The 20,877-nt window shown below is 44.0% G+C and overlaps 2 protein-coding genes and 1 long non-coding RNA gene across 3 annotated transcripts in view; 1 reads left to right on the top strand and 2 right to left on the bottom strand.

Moving 5' to 3' along the window:
* The window catches only part of pls3 (plastin 3 (T isoform)), a 40,094-nt gene extending 36,504 nt beyond the window's left edge, over positions 1-3,590 (bottom strand). The window contains exon 1 of the mRNA XM_042075539.1: positions 3,499-3,590. The gene's annotated coding sequence lies outside the window, so the exon portion shown is untranslated. The remainder of the gene's footprint in view (positions 1-3,498) is intronic.
* On the top strand, positions 1,773-18,040 carry LOC121695040. Its single transcript, XR_006025982.1, has 3 exons — positions 1,773-1,782; positions 10,201-10,203; positions 17,965-18,040. It is a non-coding gene; the product is annotated as an uncharacterized LOC121695040 (long non-coding RNA).
* Positions 13,430-20,662, bottom strand: magt1 (magnesium transporter 1). The gene is made up of 10 exons (XM_042075546.1): positions 20,510-20,662; positions 19,403-19,572; positions 19,113-19,230; positions 18,603-18,743; positions 17,455-17,595; positions 17,158-17,247; positions 16,758-16,821; positions 16,442-16,516; positions 15,004-15,094; positions 13,430-14,552 (listed from the first exon to the last, which is right to left on the bottom strand). The coding sequence occupies exons 1-10, from the start codon at positions 20,588-20,590 to the stop codon at positions 14,537-14,539; spliced, it is 987 nt and encodes a 328-aa protein (XP_041931480.1). The 5' UTR covers positions 20,591-20,662; the 3' UTR covers positions 13,430-14,536.
* Between the last annotated feature and the right edge of the window lie 215 nt (positions 20,663-20,877).

Consider the following 20,877-nt stretch of genomic DNA (forward strand, 5'->3'; position numbering starts at 1 on the left):
CCCAGATGAGTCAACGTATCTATTTAAGCAGCAAACAACAAGCCCTCAAAAAAAAAAAAAAACCACCACACTGCTTAGTATCTGAAAAGTCACATCCTGGGTGAGTATGAGGTCGCTCGCTCGCTCGCTCTCTGGAGGCTCCGTCCTGATGAAACACGGGTGCTGACATGAAAGATGGCCTTGTTTTTTAGAGACATGGAAAATGGAGAGCGCTGCTCTTTCAGGGTTGTTCTTAAGTTGGAGATGGTCGAGTTACTCCTCCCAGTCAGCGGCGTCTGCTTGGTGAGTAATGCTGGTAATATCTCCTGGGCTTTTAACAAGGGGAAAATGTGGGAAAGCTACCGGCACACACCAGTGCAGTCACACACAGTGTACACACACACGCGTGCACACACACACACGCGTGCACACACACACACACAGGAGAGCAAGATCTACTGTACATGGCCATTCAGGAAGAACAAACACATACACTTCCCTAAAAACACAGTGTGGGCTTAATTAATGACAATGGCCCCACCACAAACTACCCTCCTGCTCCATACATACAACACAACATGTAGTAAATCCAATGCACAAACAGTGGCAGCTTATCCAGCCCCGGGGCACACAGTTTAATGAGATGAGTGGGGCTTAAGGCTCCTACAAACGGCTAATGCCAGCCCAAATCATAATCCCTACGCTTGCATTAATGCGTAAGGGTAATGGACCAGCCAAACACTTCACAACACATGTCCAGCTATTTTAAATCTGACCACAAAGAGGACTGTGGCTTGTCCTGTAATGGATTCAGAGAGACACCAAAGTCGTCTGCAAAAATTCATATATGGGCTAAATATAAAAACACATCACTACACAGGATATCAGGCAATGAGCTAATGTAGCAGTCCTGATAGTGTCTAGTGTATCCTCCTATAAAGGAGGCAGAAGCAGTGTACTCCAAGGCAGCTAAGTTTCACTGAAACGAGAGACGAGTGATACTGGGCTTGTGTTCTGAGCTTACTCTGGGCTTTGAGAACAGTACAGAATAGGTTATTGGATGGAGTAGTGTGTGTGTGTGTGTGGGGGGGGGGTTAAATGCTGTAGTTTGGATGTCAGCATAACCTAACCTCCCACTACCGGTCTGCATGAGCAGTGTTTTTGAAACCCATGTGCAAATTTAGGGCAAGGTTGCAGTGCGCCTCGAAACCACATGCTTCCCTAACAATACACTGTGGGAGAAGCGTGTGATTTCCTCCTCGATCCTCGAACACTCCCATGGCTACAGCCAAGAACACACTCAAGGAATATGCAAGCAAAGACAGAGAGAGCGAGTGAGTGAGCGAGTGAGAATGTATGGAACAGAAGGGACAGAGAGCAGAGAAGAAAAACAAAACTACGAGGCCTTGTGAAACCACAGCTATCCGCGTTTAAGAAGGGAAAAAGAGAGAAAAATGGGGGGGGGGGGGGGGGGGGTGACTTTTCGTCTACACTGTTCTGTTCATCTAGGCCTACACAGCATCACACTTACCATGCAGGGCTGTGCGGCCCACCGGCTGCCAGCAATTACAGCCCCAGCTCTCCCAAACCAATCAATCAGCCGGAGAGCATCAGAGGGGTGGGACCAGTATCGCGAGAGGAGCTGAACACGGGCGAGGAGACAGGCGACCACACCCCTATACTGCCCTACCCTAGCAAGCTGGCTGTGTACACACATATACACACACACACACACACACACACACACACACACACACTAAGGGTAAGCTTCATGGTATGGATAGAGACGTAATTGAAATTCCAGTTTTTTTGCCAAAGAGCCTCGCTGCATGATTCCTGACGAGAGAGAGAGAGAGAGAGAGAGAGAGAGAGAGAGAGAGAGAGAGAGAGAGAGAGAGACAGAGAGACAGAGAGAGAGAGAGAGAGAGAGAGAGAGAGAGAGAGAGAGAGAGAGAGAGAGAGAGAGACATGACTTTAAAAAGAGAGTTCTCTTTTCTTCCCCTTTTGTCACACAGCTGCTGTTGCTGGCAAAGCTGGAAAACCCAACCTCATAGCTATACATTCCAATCTGCCCAAAGAATCCGACCGAAGGAATAGCCTTTTCCTTTTCAGGAACCATGGCTGCGCCTCCATACTGGGGTGAAAACACACACACACACACACACACACACACACACACACTTCTGTGTGAGTGAGAATCAACACTGGTATCACAGGCACCAAATCCAATAAGGCATTTTACTCCAGCACAATACGCTGAATTCAAATCAGTGATATGTTAAAGAAATGATATGAAGCCAAGTCAAGCCTGACATGCCTTGAATTCCATGCCAAAGTGATAAAGACTTTTGTCATGTTGGGAAAGCAACAACTGTGACTTCTAGTCAATTTGTAAAATTACAAAGAAACTAAACTGTATGGCGGCTTTCCATCCTAATATGGGACAAAATGGAACTATTTCATTTCCTCATTTCTTTCCTCTTTTTGACTAAAAAAGGGGTGGGCACGGCCAACTCATCCTCTCGTGGTTTCACGTGGGGCAAACACTTCCCTACGAGGTCATCAACAGACGATACGTCATCCTTTCAGTCTGCCAGTCACTGCTACCCTGCTGCACAGTCCAGGATTGCGAACGCGCCCATACACAAACAATGGTAACGTCTGTCTCTTTAACCTGCCAGCTTAAAACAGTTATCTGTTTGACACCACGCCAATGTAACACCCCCACCAAGCACACACATAGCATTCAACCCTTCAGTTGTTTTAAAAGACACGTGTTGGCCAGTTGCTTCTGTGTAATCTAGCAGTTGTCCTGGTGCAGCTGCATGAGACGACTGCGGTATCACATTACAAACTTGCATTTGTCCTGTCCTGCTGGCTACAGCGTGGTCTCAGTTACCTCTGGAAGAATCTGGTCGCAGCAGGGATTTACATGAAATTGTGTTTCCAATTAATGAAACGATGCTCTATACGATCTATAGTGTACATCGGACAGACAGACTGCGTGGCACATTTTAGTAAACTATCAGGGTCATGACACTGGTATCCGTTTTAACAATGGGACAGGCAAACAACGTCGACCTCTCTAAACTATGACTGGACCTTTTTAGACACACTAGTTTACGTTATGTTAGCTATTAAACTAGGCTATGAACGCGCGACATGAAACCTTCATAGCATTATCATGAGAATATTAACACCAACATTTTTTTTTTAAATAAAATAACAAGCAGCCTCGACTATTTGAAAAAAAGTCATCGTTGGCTGGATACCAGAGAATAACTCGCTCAACACATAATTTGCCAACATCAAGACTCATCTTCCAACGACTTGCTACCGAGCATCGCTGCTATGACAAAGCTACAAGCAAAAGGTAGGCTATAGCTTTAGAAAAATACAGGACGGAACCTGGCGACTGAAATATACCAAAACTAACAATATCATCTCAGTATTTACAGGACACACGGCGAAACTAAAACCAAGAACGTTATCAGCAAATAATTTAATTTCAGAACTTACTTCTTGGTCCCTCAGTGTGTGCTCTGCCCCGCTGGTGTCCCACACTTCCCTTCCCATCCGAAATCCCTCCTCCTGTACTCGCAAGGACTACCGCCCACATATTCTCCCTGGTAAAAATGGCACAAAGGTGTCTTTAACATGATTGGTTGGTTATCACTATATCAGGGATGGAACGTCCTAAGTTTATATAACTTATATATATAGGCTATATATGCTTGGAGATGGAGGAGGTTATTGTCCAATGTGTATCACAATAGCTACCGTGTGGTATTAAATGGTTCCTAGAGTGTTGATGAATACTATTGTGAATGAGGATAATACAGTGTGATTTTTGAATGTTAAAAGTTGCAATTGGTTAATAAACTCTTTTGAGAGGTGGATAAACTCTATTTCTGAAATTTCAGAGGTGGATAAACTGCATTTAGGCCTACTTGCGTTTAGCCTCCACTACAATCCTGGATGCAGTCATGTGACCTAATGTGAAGTAAAAAAAATAAATAAAAAGCAAAACATGGAAAACTTGAAACATGGACACATAAAAGTAAACAATTAATAAAAAAATGAAACTATTTTTCAGCAATGTGAGGAGAATGACAGGAATATAGCAAAACCCTTTTGTGATTAGCAGCAAAGTCCTTTTAGTCAAGTCCCTACTTGGCGGCCATATTGCAACGCTTTTTTGTCACTTATAGGGCATCTTTTTTGGGTAGAAGTCTGAGTGTGCAATTACAACATCAACCGCTCCAGCTGCACAACACATGATTGGCATGATGTACTCACATGTCAACTTTTAGCAGAAGGGGCCGAATATGTGTAGACAACTGCCATGTTTGCGTTATGAACTAACCCCATACATTTCTATGAGAGATTTCTTGAGTGCTGTGTCTCCTCAGTAGAAAGTCTCTGTTAGCTGTGAGTTTGCTCTGAGCAGCCACATCTCAAACATGCAGTATGTAAGCTGATTCGTCATGAGGCATGAAGGCCACTAAATCAGCACTTGCTATTGTCCCTCAGCCTCCTTCACACTAACCCTCAAGCAGACCACCACATCATCCTACATTTGGGGCCTCTCTCATTTTAATAGATCAGCGTCCAAAGAATGAAAAAAAAAAACCACCAACCGTTGTCCAAAGATAGCTTTTCTAGTCATTCCCCTAATATGCAGCGACAAACTGTTCTCCCCAGGCCTCGTTCTGGAGAAGGCTTATAATTAGGAGCTCTTATTTCCTTCGCCAGAGCCGGAGGAAATACCAAGGTGTGTGGGGAGACCGGGAGTGACTTGCGTCAGTCAGTGGTATCAAACTGCAGCTCTGGCTTTCGCAAAAAAAGTACAACACGCACACACACACACACACACACACACACACTTGGCCAACTTCCATGCCCTCTTGTGAATTCTTAATGCCCCATTTTCTCGCCCAGAAGGGGCCTCCCCAACTTGTTAGGAGCCATTTCCTGTTGGGGTGTTTGGGGTCTACATTGTTTGTTTTAGTTCTCCCTCCACCCCCTTATCATTTCGCCCTTGACCGTGCAGGACATTGTTCATCTCTCCTCCACTAAGCATTACCTCATGTCCTGCCGATAACCTGCTGAAACAGACTCCAATTGTATTCCCGCCATGCAGCATGTGGCGGCACATGCCAACCTTTCAGCATCGACAGCCTCAGCCCCTCTTCAGCGGCTGTGCACCATGCCACTGCCTTCTAAACGGGTCTCCAGTGCAATTACGCGGCCTGCCTTCCTAGCCATTGCGAGTTAAGCTTGTAAAAATCAGTTGCACCCGACTGTGCTGGGGCCTGGAGTTTTTTGATCCTCTCGCCCAGAGCAGTTTTAATGGGTGAGGCTGGGTGGCAGTTAAAGTCACTTTGTGCTGCACAAGTGTGGAATACTACAGTATTCAGCCACAGTATTCAGCCACTGTTTACTCTAGACAACAAGAGAGGGAGAGACAGACAGACAGAGAGAGAGAGAGAGAGAGAGAGAGAAAGAGAGAGGCATGTTATTACAGGATATTTCATCATATCTAAAGTCTCTCAATTAAAACAAGGGTGTGTCTTACAAGTATGATGTCAGTCTCTATTTTCATGAGAGGAGGGTGACTGTTTTTTTGGGAGACAATAATTACATTTGTGTCTTGTGCTTTTCAGGCCCTTATTCAACAATGTTGGTCTAAGTAATTGTGCAGAGGAGTCCTCCCACATCTTTCCCAAAATAACGGACTGGGTTTAAAATCTGGGGGTTCAAAATCTTTGGGAGTTAAAAATCTGTTTCAGCAATCAGTCATCACACTCAAACAAACAAGCATATAAAAGATGCCGATAAAATCACACACACACACACACACACACACACACACACACACACACACACACACACACATGTACACACACACAATAACAGGAAGGCATCTGTGCAGCCAGCTCAACACCAGCTCAACACATCACTCGTTAGCATGGGAATGAAGTCAAAACCTGCAATCCTCCCACAGGCTAACAGCTGAGGTAATCTCACAGCCATTAAGCTATAACAAGCCTCCTCTTCTCTTCCCTTGTGCTCCCATAACAAGCCAGAAAGTTGTGGGAATGGTTGGACACCTGACACACAATGCATTTTGTCTCAACCTATAGAGTAAGCAAAGAGGTATGTGGGAAAGACAGGGCCCTGAGATGCAGTGATTTTCCATACCATAGGAGAAATATACTTAAATATAAATGTTTAGGTATCTTGTCTCTCTACAGAGAAGAAATGAACTGCGTGTGTATTTTACAGGAAGAAAAGAGATAACAGCAAGGGTCATTAGTTTCATAACATCGGTCACATGTTTTACGAAGTCTGACCTCCCCTATTTGTCACTTTTCCACCTTTTTTGCGGTGTGTCAGCAAGCATGTGAAGTACTGACTGACACAACCCCCATGTATCCCAGCATGCATTGCACGGCCTTCAGAGAGGCCCAATCTCACCTGTCAGCTCTTTAATGTCATTACCGCATGTTGTTTTTGTCAGGAAGCTATGACACCCTTCCTCCAATCCCTGATAACAATAAAAAAACAGAGGGGGAGATGGGGGGTGGGGAGTACAGACACTGCAGCATTGTTGTTGTTTTTTGTAGGCTAAATTACGAGGTGGTGGCAGGCATCACTGCTTCTCTCACAGTGCCGGCGAAGCGTTGAGATGTCATGGCGACAGTATAGCACTGGCGGGATCAGCGGGGGAGAGGTTCACTCAATTAAAGAGACATTTGAGCAGTTTAAGAGGCTTCCACATGCAGGGTCACCATCCAGCCCTGCTCCGCCTATAGCTGAGGGTGGGGCATCAGACAAGCCATTGATGTGGGCCAGGGATACTCATAAACTACACATGGTGGAGGGATATCATATGAAACCGAGGTGGGAGAGGAGGTGGGGGAGTACACAGCACATCTAAAAATCACTGAATTAGTGAAGCAACAAAACAGAACAGAGTAACCAGAGGACATTGAAATACACCACTCCCTTTATTATACAAAGAAACGTGTCGGAATTGTGAGCAGCCCAACACTGAGCGTAGCTATGAGAGGCCCACGGGCCTTATTGCCTTGACAGTATCGCCATTGCCACTCCTTCTTGAAATCTGTACGAGAGGAGGAACCATACTTGACTCCACAAGTTTAACGATTAACAATTGGCATATTCTTTTCGAACGGAATACTAGACCAAAGTGATATGCGGAAGCCCCCACCCTCGGCTGTGCTTCAGTTTCAGCACCAAAAAAGGCAAACCCTACCCACGCCACCGTTCCCCATACAACCCGCCATGCTCATATGCGGTGCATGTATATGCAGTTTTATGGAAGCCATAGGATTTATCACTGTGCTTGTGCTCCCTGCCTGTGTCATCACAAGTCCAGTGTGTTCCATCACACGCTCAGAATTCCTCCTGAGGGCGTTATATCTCTGTTCGCTCTTGTCAGCATTCCATGTCCTGTGTTTAATGACAGTAGACCACAGAGGAGTGGTGTGTACCGGAGGTATGGCCGATGGTCTTCTGCCCATGGTCAAGGTCTCCTGGGGTAACCATAAGTAGCTCCTAACCATAGGAGTAGGGGCGTTTGGTGTTGTTGGAGCTGTAAAAGTTGTGAAACGTGTCCCGCTGCGATAGTGTTGTGAGAAGAGGGAGGTACGATGAGGCCATAAACAGCTTGATGGTGCGTAACAGTCAGTCTAGGTGAGCCGGTGCTATTAACACAGTGGGATTACTGTCCCATTGCAAACAAATGGGAGACACACACACACACACACACACACACATGCATATATGCATGCACTTGCACACACACACACACACACACACACACACACATGCATATATGCATGCACTTGCACACACACACACACACACACACGCACACACACACACACATGCATATATGCATGCACTTGCACACACACACACACACACACACACACACGCACACACACGCACACACACACACACGTACACACACCAACACACACAATAGACATCCATGGTTCATCAACTACACAATGAACCTATTCGCGTTTCATTGTTATGTCAACATTAAAACTGAATAATTTTATTTACATGTGGTTTATTTAAACTAGTTTATTGCTTATTGACTTAAAACAATTTTTGATTGGGGTTGAACATACATGCTAGCTCAACTAACGAACCTACTGAGAGCCACAGAATGTAGCCTTAAAGCAACCCAATGCAGTTCTAGAGCCAGCACCAGTCAGAGGCTACATTCATTGTTTTGCACGTATGATGTTATCACATCACCAAAAGTATTGGTTTTACCAAAAGTATTTGGTAAGATTTTTTACATATTTTTATATATATTTTTTAATACAAAATACGAAGCCATTTTCTTCAACCCAATAAAATATAAAATACATATTTTAAATACATTACAAATACCATCCCTGCCTGGCAGTATAGGCCTGCAATGATCCTTGTGGAAAAAACACATGTAAAAACACAAGTAGCCTAAGCCTACTCTGAGGATTTGTTTGATGAGGGCTCAGGTGTTCAGGATAACAACCTCTAACATGATAATATGTTGAAATCAATATATTGCTTTTGGCAGGTAACACATCCGTAACATCAGTCTCTGAAAGAAACCAGAAACTGAGAGTTGAGTTTCATGAGGAACAAACGGCAGAGCTGACGTCTATAAACATGACATACAGGACCTTTGTTATGCAACAATCAATAGATAGGCTATCACTGTGAGGAGTTTCTATAGATTTGAATTTGTCTGTGGGCTATTTGGGAGGAACACCCAGAATGACTGATACCAGACAGACCAGTACCAGAGCTACTCCACTAGTGTTTAATGTATGGGAAAAGAATGCAGGTCACTTCATCAGAAAATATTTGCCAAGCAGGGGGGCTGACCAGTATTCAAATTAGTTGTTTTTGATATAACGCCAGCTGGCACAGTAACTGTGCGGTAAACCTCCTTGTCTCCCAACACCTCAACACTAGAACTGCCAAGAATGTCAAAACTATTAGAACTGCCAAAGCGGTCATTTTGACAGTTGGAATTTAAACTGAAAATTTCACCAGTGGTCATGGCGGTTCAGAGACTCAGGGTTTTAGCTCCCTTGCTAGTCCATCTGTCTCACAAAAGGAGGTGCTGCAAGTTGTGGGTTCGAGCCCGGGCAGGTGAAGGACTGGACAGTGTGGTCAGCTGACACAACGTAACCTACATTGACATACAACCATGAGCTTGACGTCAACCTATTAGTTCACTTATCGGTTGCGTTTGAAAACTAGCCTACTCCAGAGGAATTTTCCATTTGAAAATTCCATCGAATGACAAGGACAGCATAACTGCAAATGCATAAAGGGCAACACATGATGATTTTATGAAAGGACAGATGTGCCTCGACACACTCCTTAGCACACCCTCCAGAGATATTCACACCAAAGAGGCACCTCCCTACTGCTGTGATCTCTGGTGCGAGAGGTCCAGAAGAGCTGGAGATGACCGAAGCTCTCGGGGGTGTTTGGCAGCTGTTTGACCCGATAAAAACTCACAGCCAGACATCTGAAGTTGGTCTCACTCCGCTGCAGCTTGTGGCTTATGCTTATATGGCTGATATCATCTTGGAAACGGACTGTGATTTTAAAATGTCTCGTTTACAGCACCAGATCTCAATACCACATGTTCCATGTCCTCTCTGTCAGAACAGAATCACTGATACTATTATATCACTATATATTATGCATCTATTTCTTTTCATCTTTTTGCATCTATTTGCATCAGATCTCGGTTGCTCGCATATGCCAGCACTGCATATGGAAATTATCAAAAAGTTGTAGGCTACACACACACACTCACCCGTACACACACACTCACCCGTACACACACCCACACACACACACAATACACTGGAGCCCTGTGCTGCTACACACACACACACACACACACACACACACACACACACACACGTACACACACACACACACACACACACACACACACACACACACACACACACACACACACAATACACTGGAGCCCTGTGCTGCTACACACACACACACACACACACACACACACACACACACAATAGACTGGAGCCCTGTGCAGCGAGAGCTATAGTGTTTGTTCCTCAATCCCGTCCAAGCGCCAGTAAACCCAGTGAGTGGCGTGAGGTGAACACAGCGGAGGGGGTTGGCTTGTCCTGAAATGAGAGCGTATAATGGCCGCCCTCATCCAGATCCTGTGCCACCTGTAGGGCCAGAGTGTACGAAGCACAGAGGGAAGTGGAGGTCTGATGGTATCTGTGGTGGCCTGGGCAGACTCGAATGACAGCTTTGCCCAGGGTGTGGTGTCTGTCTGTCAGCTGACTGAACCTCCTGTGCTACAGCTCTCCACCACATAAAATAGGGCGCCAAAACATGGTGGGAGCCTAATGTAGTGCTATCTGCAAAGTGCTTTGCTGGCTTTACATGCAGTCAGTCATTATGCCAGTTTCAAAGTTTTAATTGAACTGGCTTGTGCTGACTCTTTTACGTTATAATCTTAGATACCATGAACTGGACTTAGAAATGCAAATGAATGTGATATCAATGTGCGGCAAGAAGATAATGGCATGAAGAAAAGCAGTGTTCCCAAATCTCCCAGCCATGGAAACACAATCAGACTAACGCCATGAGTAGACAGCAGGCATGCACCCGCTATGCATGGTCCAACATAAATGGAGCAGGTTTATTTTTACACCCGTCGTCTTATATTCAAAGCCTGTGATCACTCCACCCACTTTTTTTTATTGCTGCGTGAATGTCTGATGTGTGTGTGTGTGTGTGTGTCTTTGTGTTACGTTTCAGTGCACAGCATTGTGGGATACACTTTCAAGTGATGTTCATTCAGTACTGTTCATATTCCCACCCACTGTTGGCTGGTACAACTAACCAGTCTCAATACTGGCACACTCACACACCCAGACACAGAGACACAGACACACACACATACAGAGACAGACAGACAGACAGACAGACACACACACACACACACACACACACACACACACACACACACACACACACACACACACATATACACCACTAACATTCAGTGCATACACACACTGCTTCAGTGTAGTCTGGTGTGGGTGAGGGGCTGATAATGTGACAGAGAAGCATAACCTCATGGAGTTTTTCTCCCTCAGCTAACACCACTGGTCTAAGCTGAACTGTGCTGACGTATACTGAACTCTCATTCAAGACTGCCACTCAGACTGAGATCTATTGAAGGGAAAGTTGGAGAAGCAAAACTAAAATGGAAAGCGGCATTGATGGTTAAGGAAAACGTTACAGGCTCTGACGTTTACCTTTTTTTTTTGTAAATCATGACCAGCTGTGTCGTAGGCACCGCTACTGAGGGCCTATTGTTTGCACTTTAAGATGGCTAGTTACCTGCAGCTGGTGTTGTTGACCCATATCATCAGACGTCAAGACACAGGGAAACACACACACAAACACACACATGCACACATACGCATGCACACACACACACACACACACTCCTTGCCAAGGGAGCCCTGGCACATCCCCTGGCAGTGACAACAAGGACTAATCAGTCCCTCCTTATCCAAAAGAAAGCGATTATGTCACACAGGAAAATCGACCACGGAGAGCACTACCATAAAAAGGCGTGTGGTCCGGCCTGGCCTGTGAACAATGGGACCCAGGCCGCTATCGAGTCCCCCTCCTCTCACCCCCTAGGTGATTAGGTGCTCCACTGTCCGCCTCTGAGGGCCAGTGATGGGGGCTTTGCTGCGGGCGCTTACAGCTCAAGGTGTTTGCACGCAGAGTGGGAAGTTTTCTGGAGCCTCTTTGCATGTGCTTCTGTCACACCGCGTAGCTCGCCAGGCTTATCTCTCTTTATCAAGGGAATTATACAAAACACCTCAAAGCCACAAAACGCTCTAAGGCTCTAAGTGTGGTACGTCTGCATCCCAAATCCTTCCTGCAAACAAAAGGAAACAAACAAACACTATTTACAATTCAAAAAAGGCTGATTTCCTTGATTCTAAAAAAACTAAGTGGCATACATCTCTCTTCCTACTCATATGAGAATAGGCGTCTAATTTTAGTGCCTGCCCCCTCTGTAAGGCCGTCCGGGTCACACATCCCTTGCCGACAGGCATCCGTCTCTGTGAGGAACAATGCCTCCGTTCTGCAGGGAAACACCCGCTACTGGGATCGCTCGGCCTATTGCCTTATATGGCATTAAAGGCAGCTTTCGGCGCGATTGGCCTGTCTGACATCTGAGCCGGCCCCTCAGCCCCCGCGGTAGCGAATGCAGATGCAGCACCTGTTGGGGCATGCAAATGCACTCCTCGGAGGACAGAGAGAGAGAGAGAGGAGAGAGGGTGAGGGAGAGAGAGAGAGGAGAGAGAGAGAAGGGGGCCCCTGTTACCTGTTGATACAGTAGTACAGGATGTGAACAAAGGAGGAATGTGCCAGGCTGGTTTAGAATGGAGGGACCTGGCCAAAGGATGACTACACAAGCAGTCACAGTCAGCCTGAAAACACTCATAGAGGTTCTCATGCCCTGATGGTTTGTTAAGGGTTCTGTTGTTTTCACCCTGTCCTACTGCGCTATGTGTGTTGGTGTGTATGAGTGAGTGAGTGTGGGTGTCTGTTGTTAACCAATGGCCTGTGATTATGAGTAGGCCCTGTCTAATACGAGCACTGCAGGCAAGAAATCTTTCTTGGAAATCTGGGGGAAAGTGCCAGATCTTTCTCCCTCACTGACCATATTCTCTGGAGCCCAGCTCTGACCCCCTCCCTCTCTCAGCTCTGTCCTGACATTGTTCTAAAAACTCATTACATCATGCCATATTCAGGACCAAAAACAGACAGATGCAATAACTATGACAGATTATCACGTTATACACACTTTTTTGGTGGACCGCAAACGATGACTTTGTAAGAATGCTTGAGGGAAAAAGTGTGTGTGAAATCAACATTGTTCATTCCCGATGTTCCATGACTCCACCGTTTCCTGTATGGCGTCTTGGAATTTTCTGTTAGCTTTCAAAAATGAGTGATAATCCTGCCACCTACTGGACACTGGCATACAATGTAGGTGAATGGACCACCTGTGCCTATTTAAAGGAGATTTAGATTGAAGAATACGCTGGTTAGCACGCTCACTTTGATACAGAATTTCTTATGTTGGAAGCTACATGTATATTATTCTGACTTTCCTATGATGAAGGAAAAGTTGTATGACAAAATGTGATCATAAGCAAATAAGAAGTCAGACACTTCTATTCACTTCCACGGTCAGGTATTTTTGGGGCCATTTTGGGGTTTTTCAAAAAGTGCATTTTCATTGAAGTGCCACCATCTCCACAAGTTCACATAAGGAAAAGGAGGTCAGTTGTGAAAGATAAATAATAGTGTACTCCTCTTGAACATGATCATCAGAATATCTTTTATTTCTTAAAAAAAGGAGAAGCCTTTGGACAAACTGAGATGACCGCAGAGAAGCAGTTCTGTTTTATTAAGGCACTTGAATGGCAGAAAGCATGACCTGAGGCATCAGAACAGCAGCACCAGTGCTGTCCAAAAACACACACGAAACATTCAAACACGTCTACACCTTTCTCTGCTACACATTCATCTACCACCACACAAGCTTCTTGAGTGCACCTCTTATTACGTCTCAAATCTCCTCAAGTGGACTGTAATCTGCAGTGAAACTGCACCTATAGGAAACCTTCTTTGTTGTTGCAACTTTGGAAACAGGGGGGCATTCCAAGTACGTGGTTTAGTGACACACCTGGGTAAGTTAACTCAGAGTAAGTGGTAAACCTCCTAATAGAAGAGCTGTATGGCTTCTTTCTCCTTACAAAACATTCTCCTTACAAAACAATGCCATAGGGCTCTTGTTGTAGGAGGTTTACCACTTACTCTGAGCTAACTTACCCAGGTTTGTCACTAGACCGCATACTTGGAATACCCCCCAGGTGATATGCACATTGTCCATGAGGTAGAAAAGAGGAACACTGCTAGTCTGTCAGTATATTCTGCATGATCCCAGATGTTCTTTCCTCTCACCAGCATCTCTCCCAAACCAGTTGCACCTTTCTATTCACAATTCCCCTTCTATTTGCCATTTCAGACTGTATGCACACAATACTTCACTTGTGTATTTATAGGAGCCATTAAGCAACTGTGTATGGGTTTCCACCTTTTTTCTTTCCAATTGACAGACTTTGTATTGGCTTCATACCTACAGTAAGGTGAAGATTTGGAAGGATTCCTTACAAGACAAAATGAAAAATTAATTCAACTGCTTTTCACACATGAAAAAAAATTAAATACAGATGGGGGAAAAAAGAGCCAACGGAAACTGAACAACAAAAAGAAACCAACAATGCACAGAAACTACCAGCACAGAAAAAATAAGGCACATTTCAACACAAAGACCGACTCCTCTTGGGATCCTCAGTCTCTCTCGCTCTCTCTCTCGCGCTCTATCGGAGGCCTGTTCTCCTCTTCAGTGGTTCTGTGTTTAGCTGATCAGGAAGCTGACAAAACAGAAATCGTTCAGCGTGACTGGATGTGACATGTCACAAGCTTGACTTACTTGACTTGATATACTATATGATATATATAATATATACTATATTAAGATTTGTATTATATTGTATCAGGTTTAGCATAGATAGGTTAACGTTTAACATATAACTAGCCTATCATACTGTTGTTAAATAGTTAAATTCAATTAAAGTAAAAAACGCAAAAACTATTTGCACACACAGCATGTTTTGTACATGAAAGAAAAAGTGTAAACTGCACACAACTATGCCAAGACATTATTGTGCAACTATTTCATCAATATCGCAAATATGACAGTCTTATATATAGAAGTATTATCACAGTGTACAATAATCAACATGAATTGAGTAATTACGCCTTAATGACACCATTTCTCCTTCAGCATTAGCTTGGCAATAAACATGTGGAGGAGGATGTTACCTGTAGGGGTATCCATGATATTTGGCTCTGAAAATGGACAGTAACCAGCTGAAGAAGAGCACCACCAGGCCAATCCCAGCGACGCACATGACTGGGGGAGGAAGAGGGGGGGGTGTCAGCAGACAGCTGATTGGTTAGAGCTCCAGGTGCAAAGCAACAAGACTGCATGCACATCCAACTTGTTCAATTACAGTGCACCATCAACAACAACAATCACTGGCCTTTCCTGTGTATCTCCATAACTCATTAGTATACCGATTATTATGGTTCTGTATAAACTGATAATTCAGTGTTAATGTAAAGTTTACTGATGTCATTGTAAGTCTCTTTGTTAAAAAGCATCTGCTAAATACCATTAACATTTAAACATAAACATTTAGGGATTTCTCATTTTCCTCACTTTTTCTTTTTCTATTCAGCAGCGCCCCGATCTCTATCTATGCTGGGGAGTCTGACTTGGTATCTGAGCACACTGCTATACATACACACAGTTTATACCAGGGGTGGGCAAACTTTTTGGCTCAAGGGCCACATTGGGTTTTGAAAATTGAAGGCCCCCCCCCCCCCCCGTCCCCGCCCCCGCCCCCGCCCACGAAAAATACATACATTTTTTATACAAAAATATAGCCTATAATTTAGTATGAAAAGTATTTCTTTTAAAATATGAATTGCTTAAAAATACTGCTAATTTTATGCTGTTTAACAAATGTATAAATTGTGCTTTAAGACAGTCGCTTTAATTCACGTTTATTTCTCAATGATCTTCTGCCTGCTCCGCTATGGCTAGTGCTATACCTACAGCTGGGCCCTCTCACAGTTTTTAAATGGTCAGTAGTGGGAACTACTGTTGCCTTCATGATTTCCTTTTAAAAGTTTCTTATAAGGAGATATCAATTATCAACAATGACAAGCCAGCTGGAACCTACGGCTCTCTCTCCCTCTCGTGAGTGCAGACGCATTCCCAATCAGAGCCATATAAAGGTACCTTTATATGGCTCTGTTCCCAATTAAATGGATCGCATAATGTTCACGTTAGATCTGCTGCAAAGGAGATAACTAAGAGTTAACTTAGTTTAACATGATGTTATCTCTATTAAACATGATGTTTTGACATTGACATTGCAAACGTTCTCTAAGGAGAGTGAAAAGCAGTTTGCAGTAAGGCTAACCAACGTCGTCTCTATCGCAGGAAAAAAAATAGCGAGCAGCCTGATAACCAAATGAAATGCTCGGCGGGCAGGATGAAAATGCTAGGCGGGCCGTATCCGGCCCGCGGGCCGCAGTTTGCCCACCCCTGGTTTATACAGTACAACAGCCAGTCTCTCACAATGGCCTTCAGTGGGAGGCAACTGCCTCTCCTACACTGTACGTTATTTTGCAAAATGTGCACAACTATGCAAATTAAAAATGGAGGCAACAGGGAAGAAAGGGAGCCTACTTTTCCTCTTGCCGATGTCCATGTCAGATGTTGCTGCTTCGTGCAAGAGGACCATTCCCAGAGTCACAGCGGCATCTGATCACCAGAATCAAGGAGCGTCCGTTTGGGAAGCACAGAGTTAACAACCACGGTAATAACATCATTATGAAAAATGTATGAAACTCGCCATGTGTCTGTTTCGCATTCTAGGCATATTACAGCAAAGGTCAACAACACACTGATGACGACATCAACTTTTAGATCAACAGTGGGACGCTGAAAAGGCAATGTTTGGAAGTACTGATAGGGTCTTTGCATGGGCTGTTTAAAAGGATACTAAACAGGAGCACGATGTGGGTCTCAGCCACAAACTGGGCTTGGCTGCTGCCATGGATGTAGCTCTGCAGGAGGAGAAAGAGAAAGACAGAAGAGCCGTTTAAACGCACACTTGCACACACAAACTCATCCAGGCTGTAGCATTTGAATGCACTGAAAGCGGTGAACTTTTCATCTGTCCAATATGACACTCTCTCCTGTTCCACATGACAGCTAGACAAAAAGTGTCATCATACCACCCCGGAGAGTTTAGAGTTACAGTGCACATGGCCCAGATTTAAATTCATCACAGCTGTGCATGCCATCAAAGCTCAAGAGCCAAAGGGCCAACAGTAAAGTCATCTATTTCCTTCCCGTTTGATCATGTAGCACTCTCAGGGAAGCAGAGGGACGTCGCTTACCACTTGCCCGGTGTTGGGGTTCTTGTGGGCGTAGGGCGGCCCTCGGATGTGGTTCCACATCTGGCCTGATGTCATGATCAGCACGAAGCACTAGGGACAAAAAAAGATTATTCTCCAAGTCAAGAGTACTATTTTTAGTTAGCTACAGGAGCTACAGAAAACATACAGCTATGTTTGATTTGGGGGGAAAAACGTGATAATGACAGGACTGTGGGATGATGGAGAGGGAGAGGAGGAGAGGGAGGGAGGGAGAGGGAGAGAGAGAGAGAGCTCCTGAGCCAAGTAATATATACACACCAGAGCGGAGAAGGCCCAGACGTTCTTGTTGTAGAGGAACTCCAGGTTGTTGCGGCGCAGGTATGCAAGTCCGCCAATCACTGCCAGCAGGAAGCCGAGCATCAGGGGCCCCGCATAGTTCGGAGGGCGAATCACACGGATCTACAGCAGACATGGTCAAAGGACACCACACACACACACACGCAAACACTTTTTTAAATTTTTCGTTTTTATGGTTTGCTTTTATGCAATACAGCAACACCAAGGGATGAGGGTTTAAAGATTATCCCAGTTGACCACCACCATCTTTAAAGATGGCTCACATCCACCCACATTTTCAACAAGCCAATTAGGTGCCACATTTTTGGTGGACACAAAAGTATGTTGTCTGTAGGGCTGTCGCTTCAGTTCGAAAATCGATTGCACAATCGATCGGATCAACCAACACAAGTTTCGAAAACTAAAATAGGGAATGGATTTTAACCAAACATGTACACTATTCATTTTAAACAAATTTAACAAATAAAAAAGATGTATGTAACAAAACTCACAAACAAGCAGAAAAAGAAAATAAAGAATTCCGAAAGTGCAGTAGGCATTCTGAAAGTAAAAAAAAAAAATTCCCACCAATTTTACGCACCAAAAACAGCTTATAGGCTAGTTTCAATCGGCTGCTGCTGGTATTTTGCCAAAAAATGGAGGACAATCAACCTGTGCGACATGGGAGACGAGTGATAAGCCCTAATAATTTGAGGAGTTCGATATAGAAGCACTTTGGTCTGCAGTAATGTTTTTCATTGATGTTATGGCAGTCCACTCTGCTTATTGTTTTTCGAGAATGTTGTTGCACTCCTGTTTTGTCATGTTGCATGAAACTTCACGCCAATAAATCATCAGAGATATTAAATATCATCTCAAGCGCCCTCTTCACGTTCATCCTAATGCCTGTTAGTTGTCCGTGGATTGGCTATATCTGCCGTTGAAATTGGAAACGTCTTTAGACATGGAAAAAAGATTTTCCAATCGATTCAATGAACACTTATGTCTCAAAAATCAAACAGGATTTTTTCACAAAAGTGACAGCCCTAGTTGTCTGTAAGGATTGGTGGATGTGTGTGTGTGTGTGTTTGTGTGCATGTGGATGTGGATGTGTAAAGTGGTCTGCTTACATGGACATCGGTGCGGTCTGCCACCCAGCGGGCCAGCTGTTCAGCAGCAAAGCCTCGCACCTGCAGCTCGTAGGTGTCGGCACGCTTAGGCTTCCCTTTGGCGGGGAAGTTGATGAATGTGGGGGCGGAGTTCATGTTGAGCTGTGGGACAGAGCAGACAAAGAGTGGCCATTCTCATCATCAGTGCAATTTGGACCTTCAGATAGATAGATAGATAGATAGATAGATAGATACTTTATTGATCCCCAAGGGAAAATTCAATTCAGTTTTCCCTTTACAGCTAAGCTCATTCAAATGGAAGGAGGTCAAACAACCAATAAAACCTATATGGTCGCAACTCATTCACTTGTTTGACTACAAGCAAATGAGCAGACGCTGTTGTTTGTTTAAAATTGTCAGATACTATCCATTTAGGTTTTTTTTTCGCCTATTGTCAGATACTATCTATTTCGTTTCTGTTTGCTTTTTTGCCAGAAGAGAGAGACTGACAGAGACAGAGGGGGAGATTACCATTTGAAAGACATCTGATCCTTCATCAAAGTCCACAGATGCAAAGAAGACTCTGTTGGTGAAGGCACTAGAGTACCGCCAGGAATTGGCCAGGATTTGGAATTCCTCATCAGCTTGTCTGTATAAAATATAGAAAAAAACATTCAAAATGTCCACTCATTTCACTATGTAGGTATTTTAAAATTAAAGATTTCATAATGCCTATTATACTACGGAAGTTTAACTACTTCTAAGAGACACATCACACTTTTTTTTTTTTTGCGGTCAGCCATTACATCACAGTCGCTCACCTGCACACGCCGCACTGTCTCTGGGGCTGCAGCGCGGTGAACATGATGACCACGGAGTAGTTCCGTGGAGGGGCTCTCACCAGCTTCCGGAACTTTTCCCCGTTCATGCGGATGACGGCGCGCTTGCTGGCCCATTCCATCATCTGGGTGACCTTCTCAGAGAGAAGTGTCTAAAAACAAGAAAGACAAGAAAGGGTAATTTTCCTGACAAAAACACACCATGTTTATTTCTAACAGGAAGGTCTGAGTTTTACCTGTCCCTTCAATTACCAATAATGTGGCACTACTACTTCATTGCTTATTTGTGTATGACAGAGACGTGGACAAAGTTGAATTATGCCACACAATCCTGATCATGCAGCAGAGTAGCAAAGGCTACGTACATGCATAGACCATTTGGTCAACATGCACATCCAAGATCAAGATCACATGGCTATTAAATTAATTGGCCAACATGAAATGTAGTGTCTTAAGTGGCAGAATAAGAGGCCATTATGTAACACTGAAATTACTTCTTGATGCGGGACTTGAAATGACACAGCTGATGATTGACCAAACATTAACGAATCTTGCCAGGCGAATATTTATCAGTCTGCAAATGGGTCACAATCCCACGACACAGAATTCACATAACGTTAAAACCAAGTATAGTCTACGATGTTAATGTGTTACTGGGAGCAAGTAGATCGGTTTTTTATTTCTGTTTTATTCATTCATCTGTTCTTCACAAATCCTGGGTTGCAGGCAGCTTAACGTCATCTGCTGCTAACTGTCATAATCTATCGCTAGCTGGCTAGCAGCTCTATATAATTTGCTAGCCAATAATTTACTGTCCGAATGTGTTGCATGCAATTACAATAAGGATCAATAGATTTGCAGCAATGTAATGTTACACAGTTGCAAAAAGAAGTATCAGACAGAACCAATGACAGGTAACGTTAGCGCGAGCACTTCCTGAATAACACGAGTAAAGGGTTGATGTCCTGGTTAGCTGGCTAAGCTTCCTAGCTGGCTGACAAGTTAATTAGCTTACTGAATTGAATGAAGCACATTCAATTAACTGTATCATTCATAATATTGCAGTGGTAATATGTAAAGTGTCAATACCTCTTTCTTCTTTTGTCCATCTGAAGATCTTGCATGACAAAGTAATAGTAACAATGCTGCATACAAAAGTTTCGGAGACATTTCTTCTCACAATTTATCGTCAAAAAGCCACGACTCCAGGAACCGTCTGTAACTTTTCCATTGGTCGGTTACTCTCAGTAGTTGGCCAATGGTGGAGACAGAGAGGTGTCACAGATAACGTGCTCAGACCGGTGCATTCTGGGAATTGTGTATCTGATTTAATTTCCCAAAGATCGACTTTGGTTAGGTGGTTATTAAAAAAGATATAATTTAAAATCTTTGTGAAATAACATTTGTGAATAACATTTTGATAGTTTAAGTGCAGCTGAAATAGTATGCTGCTAAAC

Source organism: Alosa sapidissima, chromosome 20, assembly GCF_018492685.1.
Source record: "Alosa sapidissima isolate fAloSap1 chromosome 20, fAloSap1.pri, whole genome shotgun sequence".
NCBI classification, from domain to species: Eukaryota; Metazoa; Chordata; class Actinopteri; order Clupeiformes; family Clupeidae; genus Alosa; species Alosa sapidissima.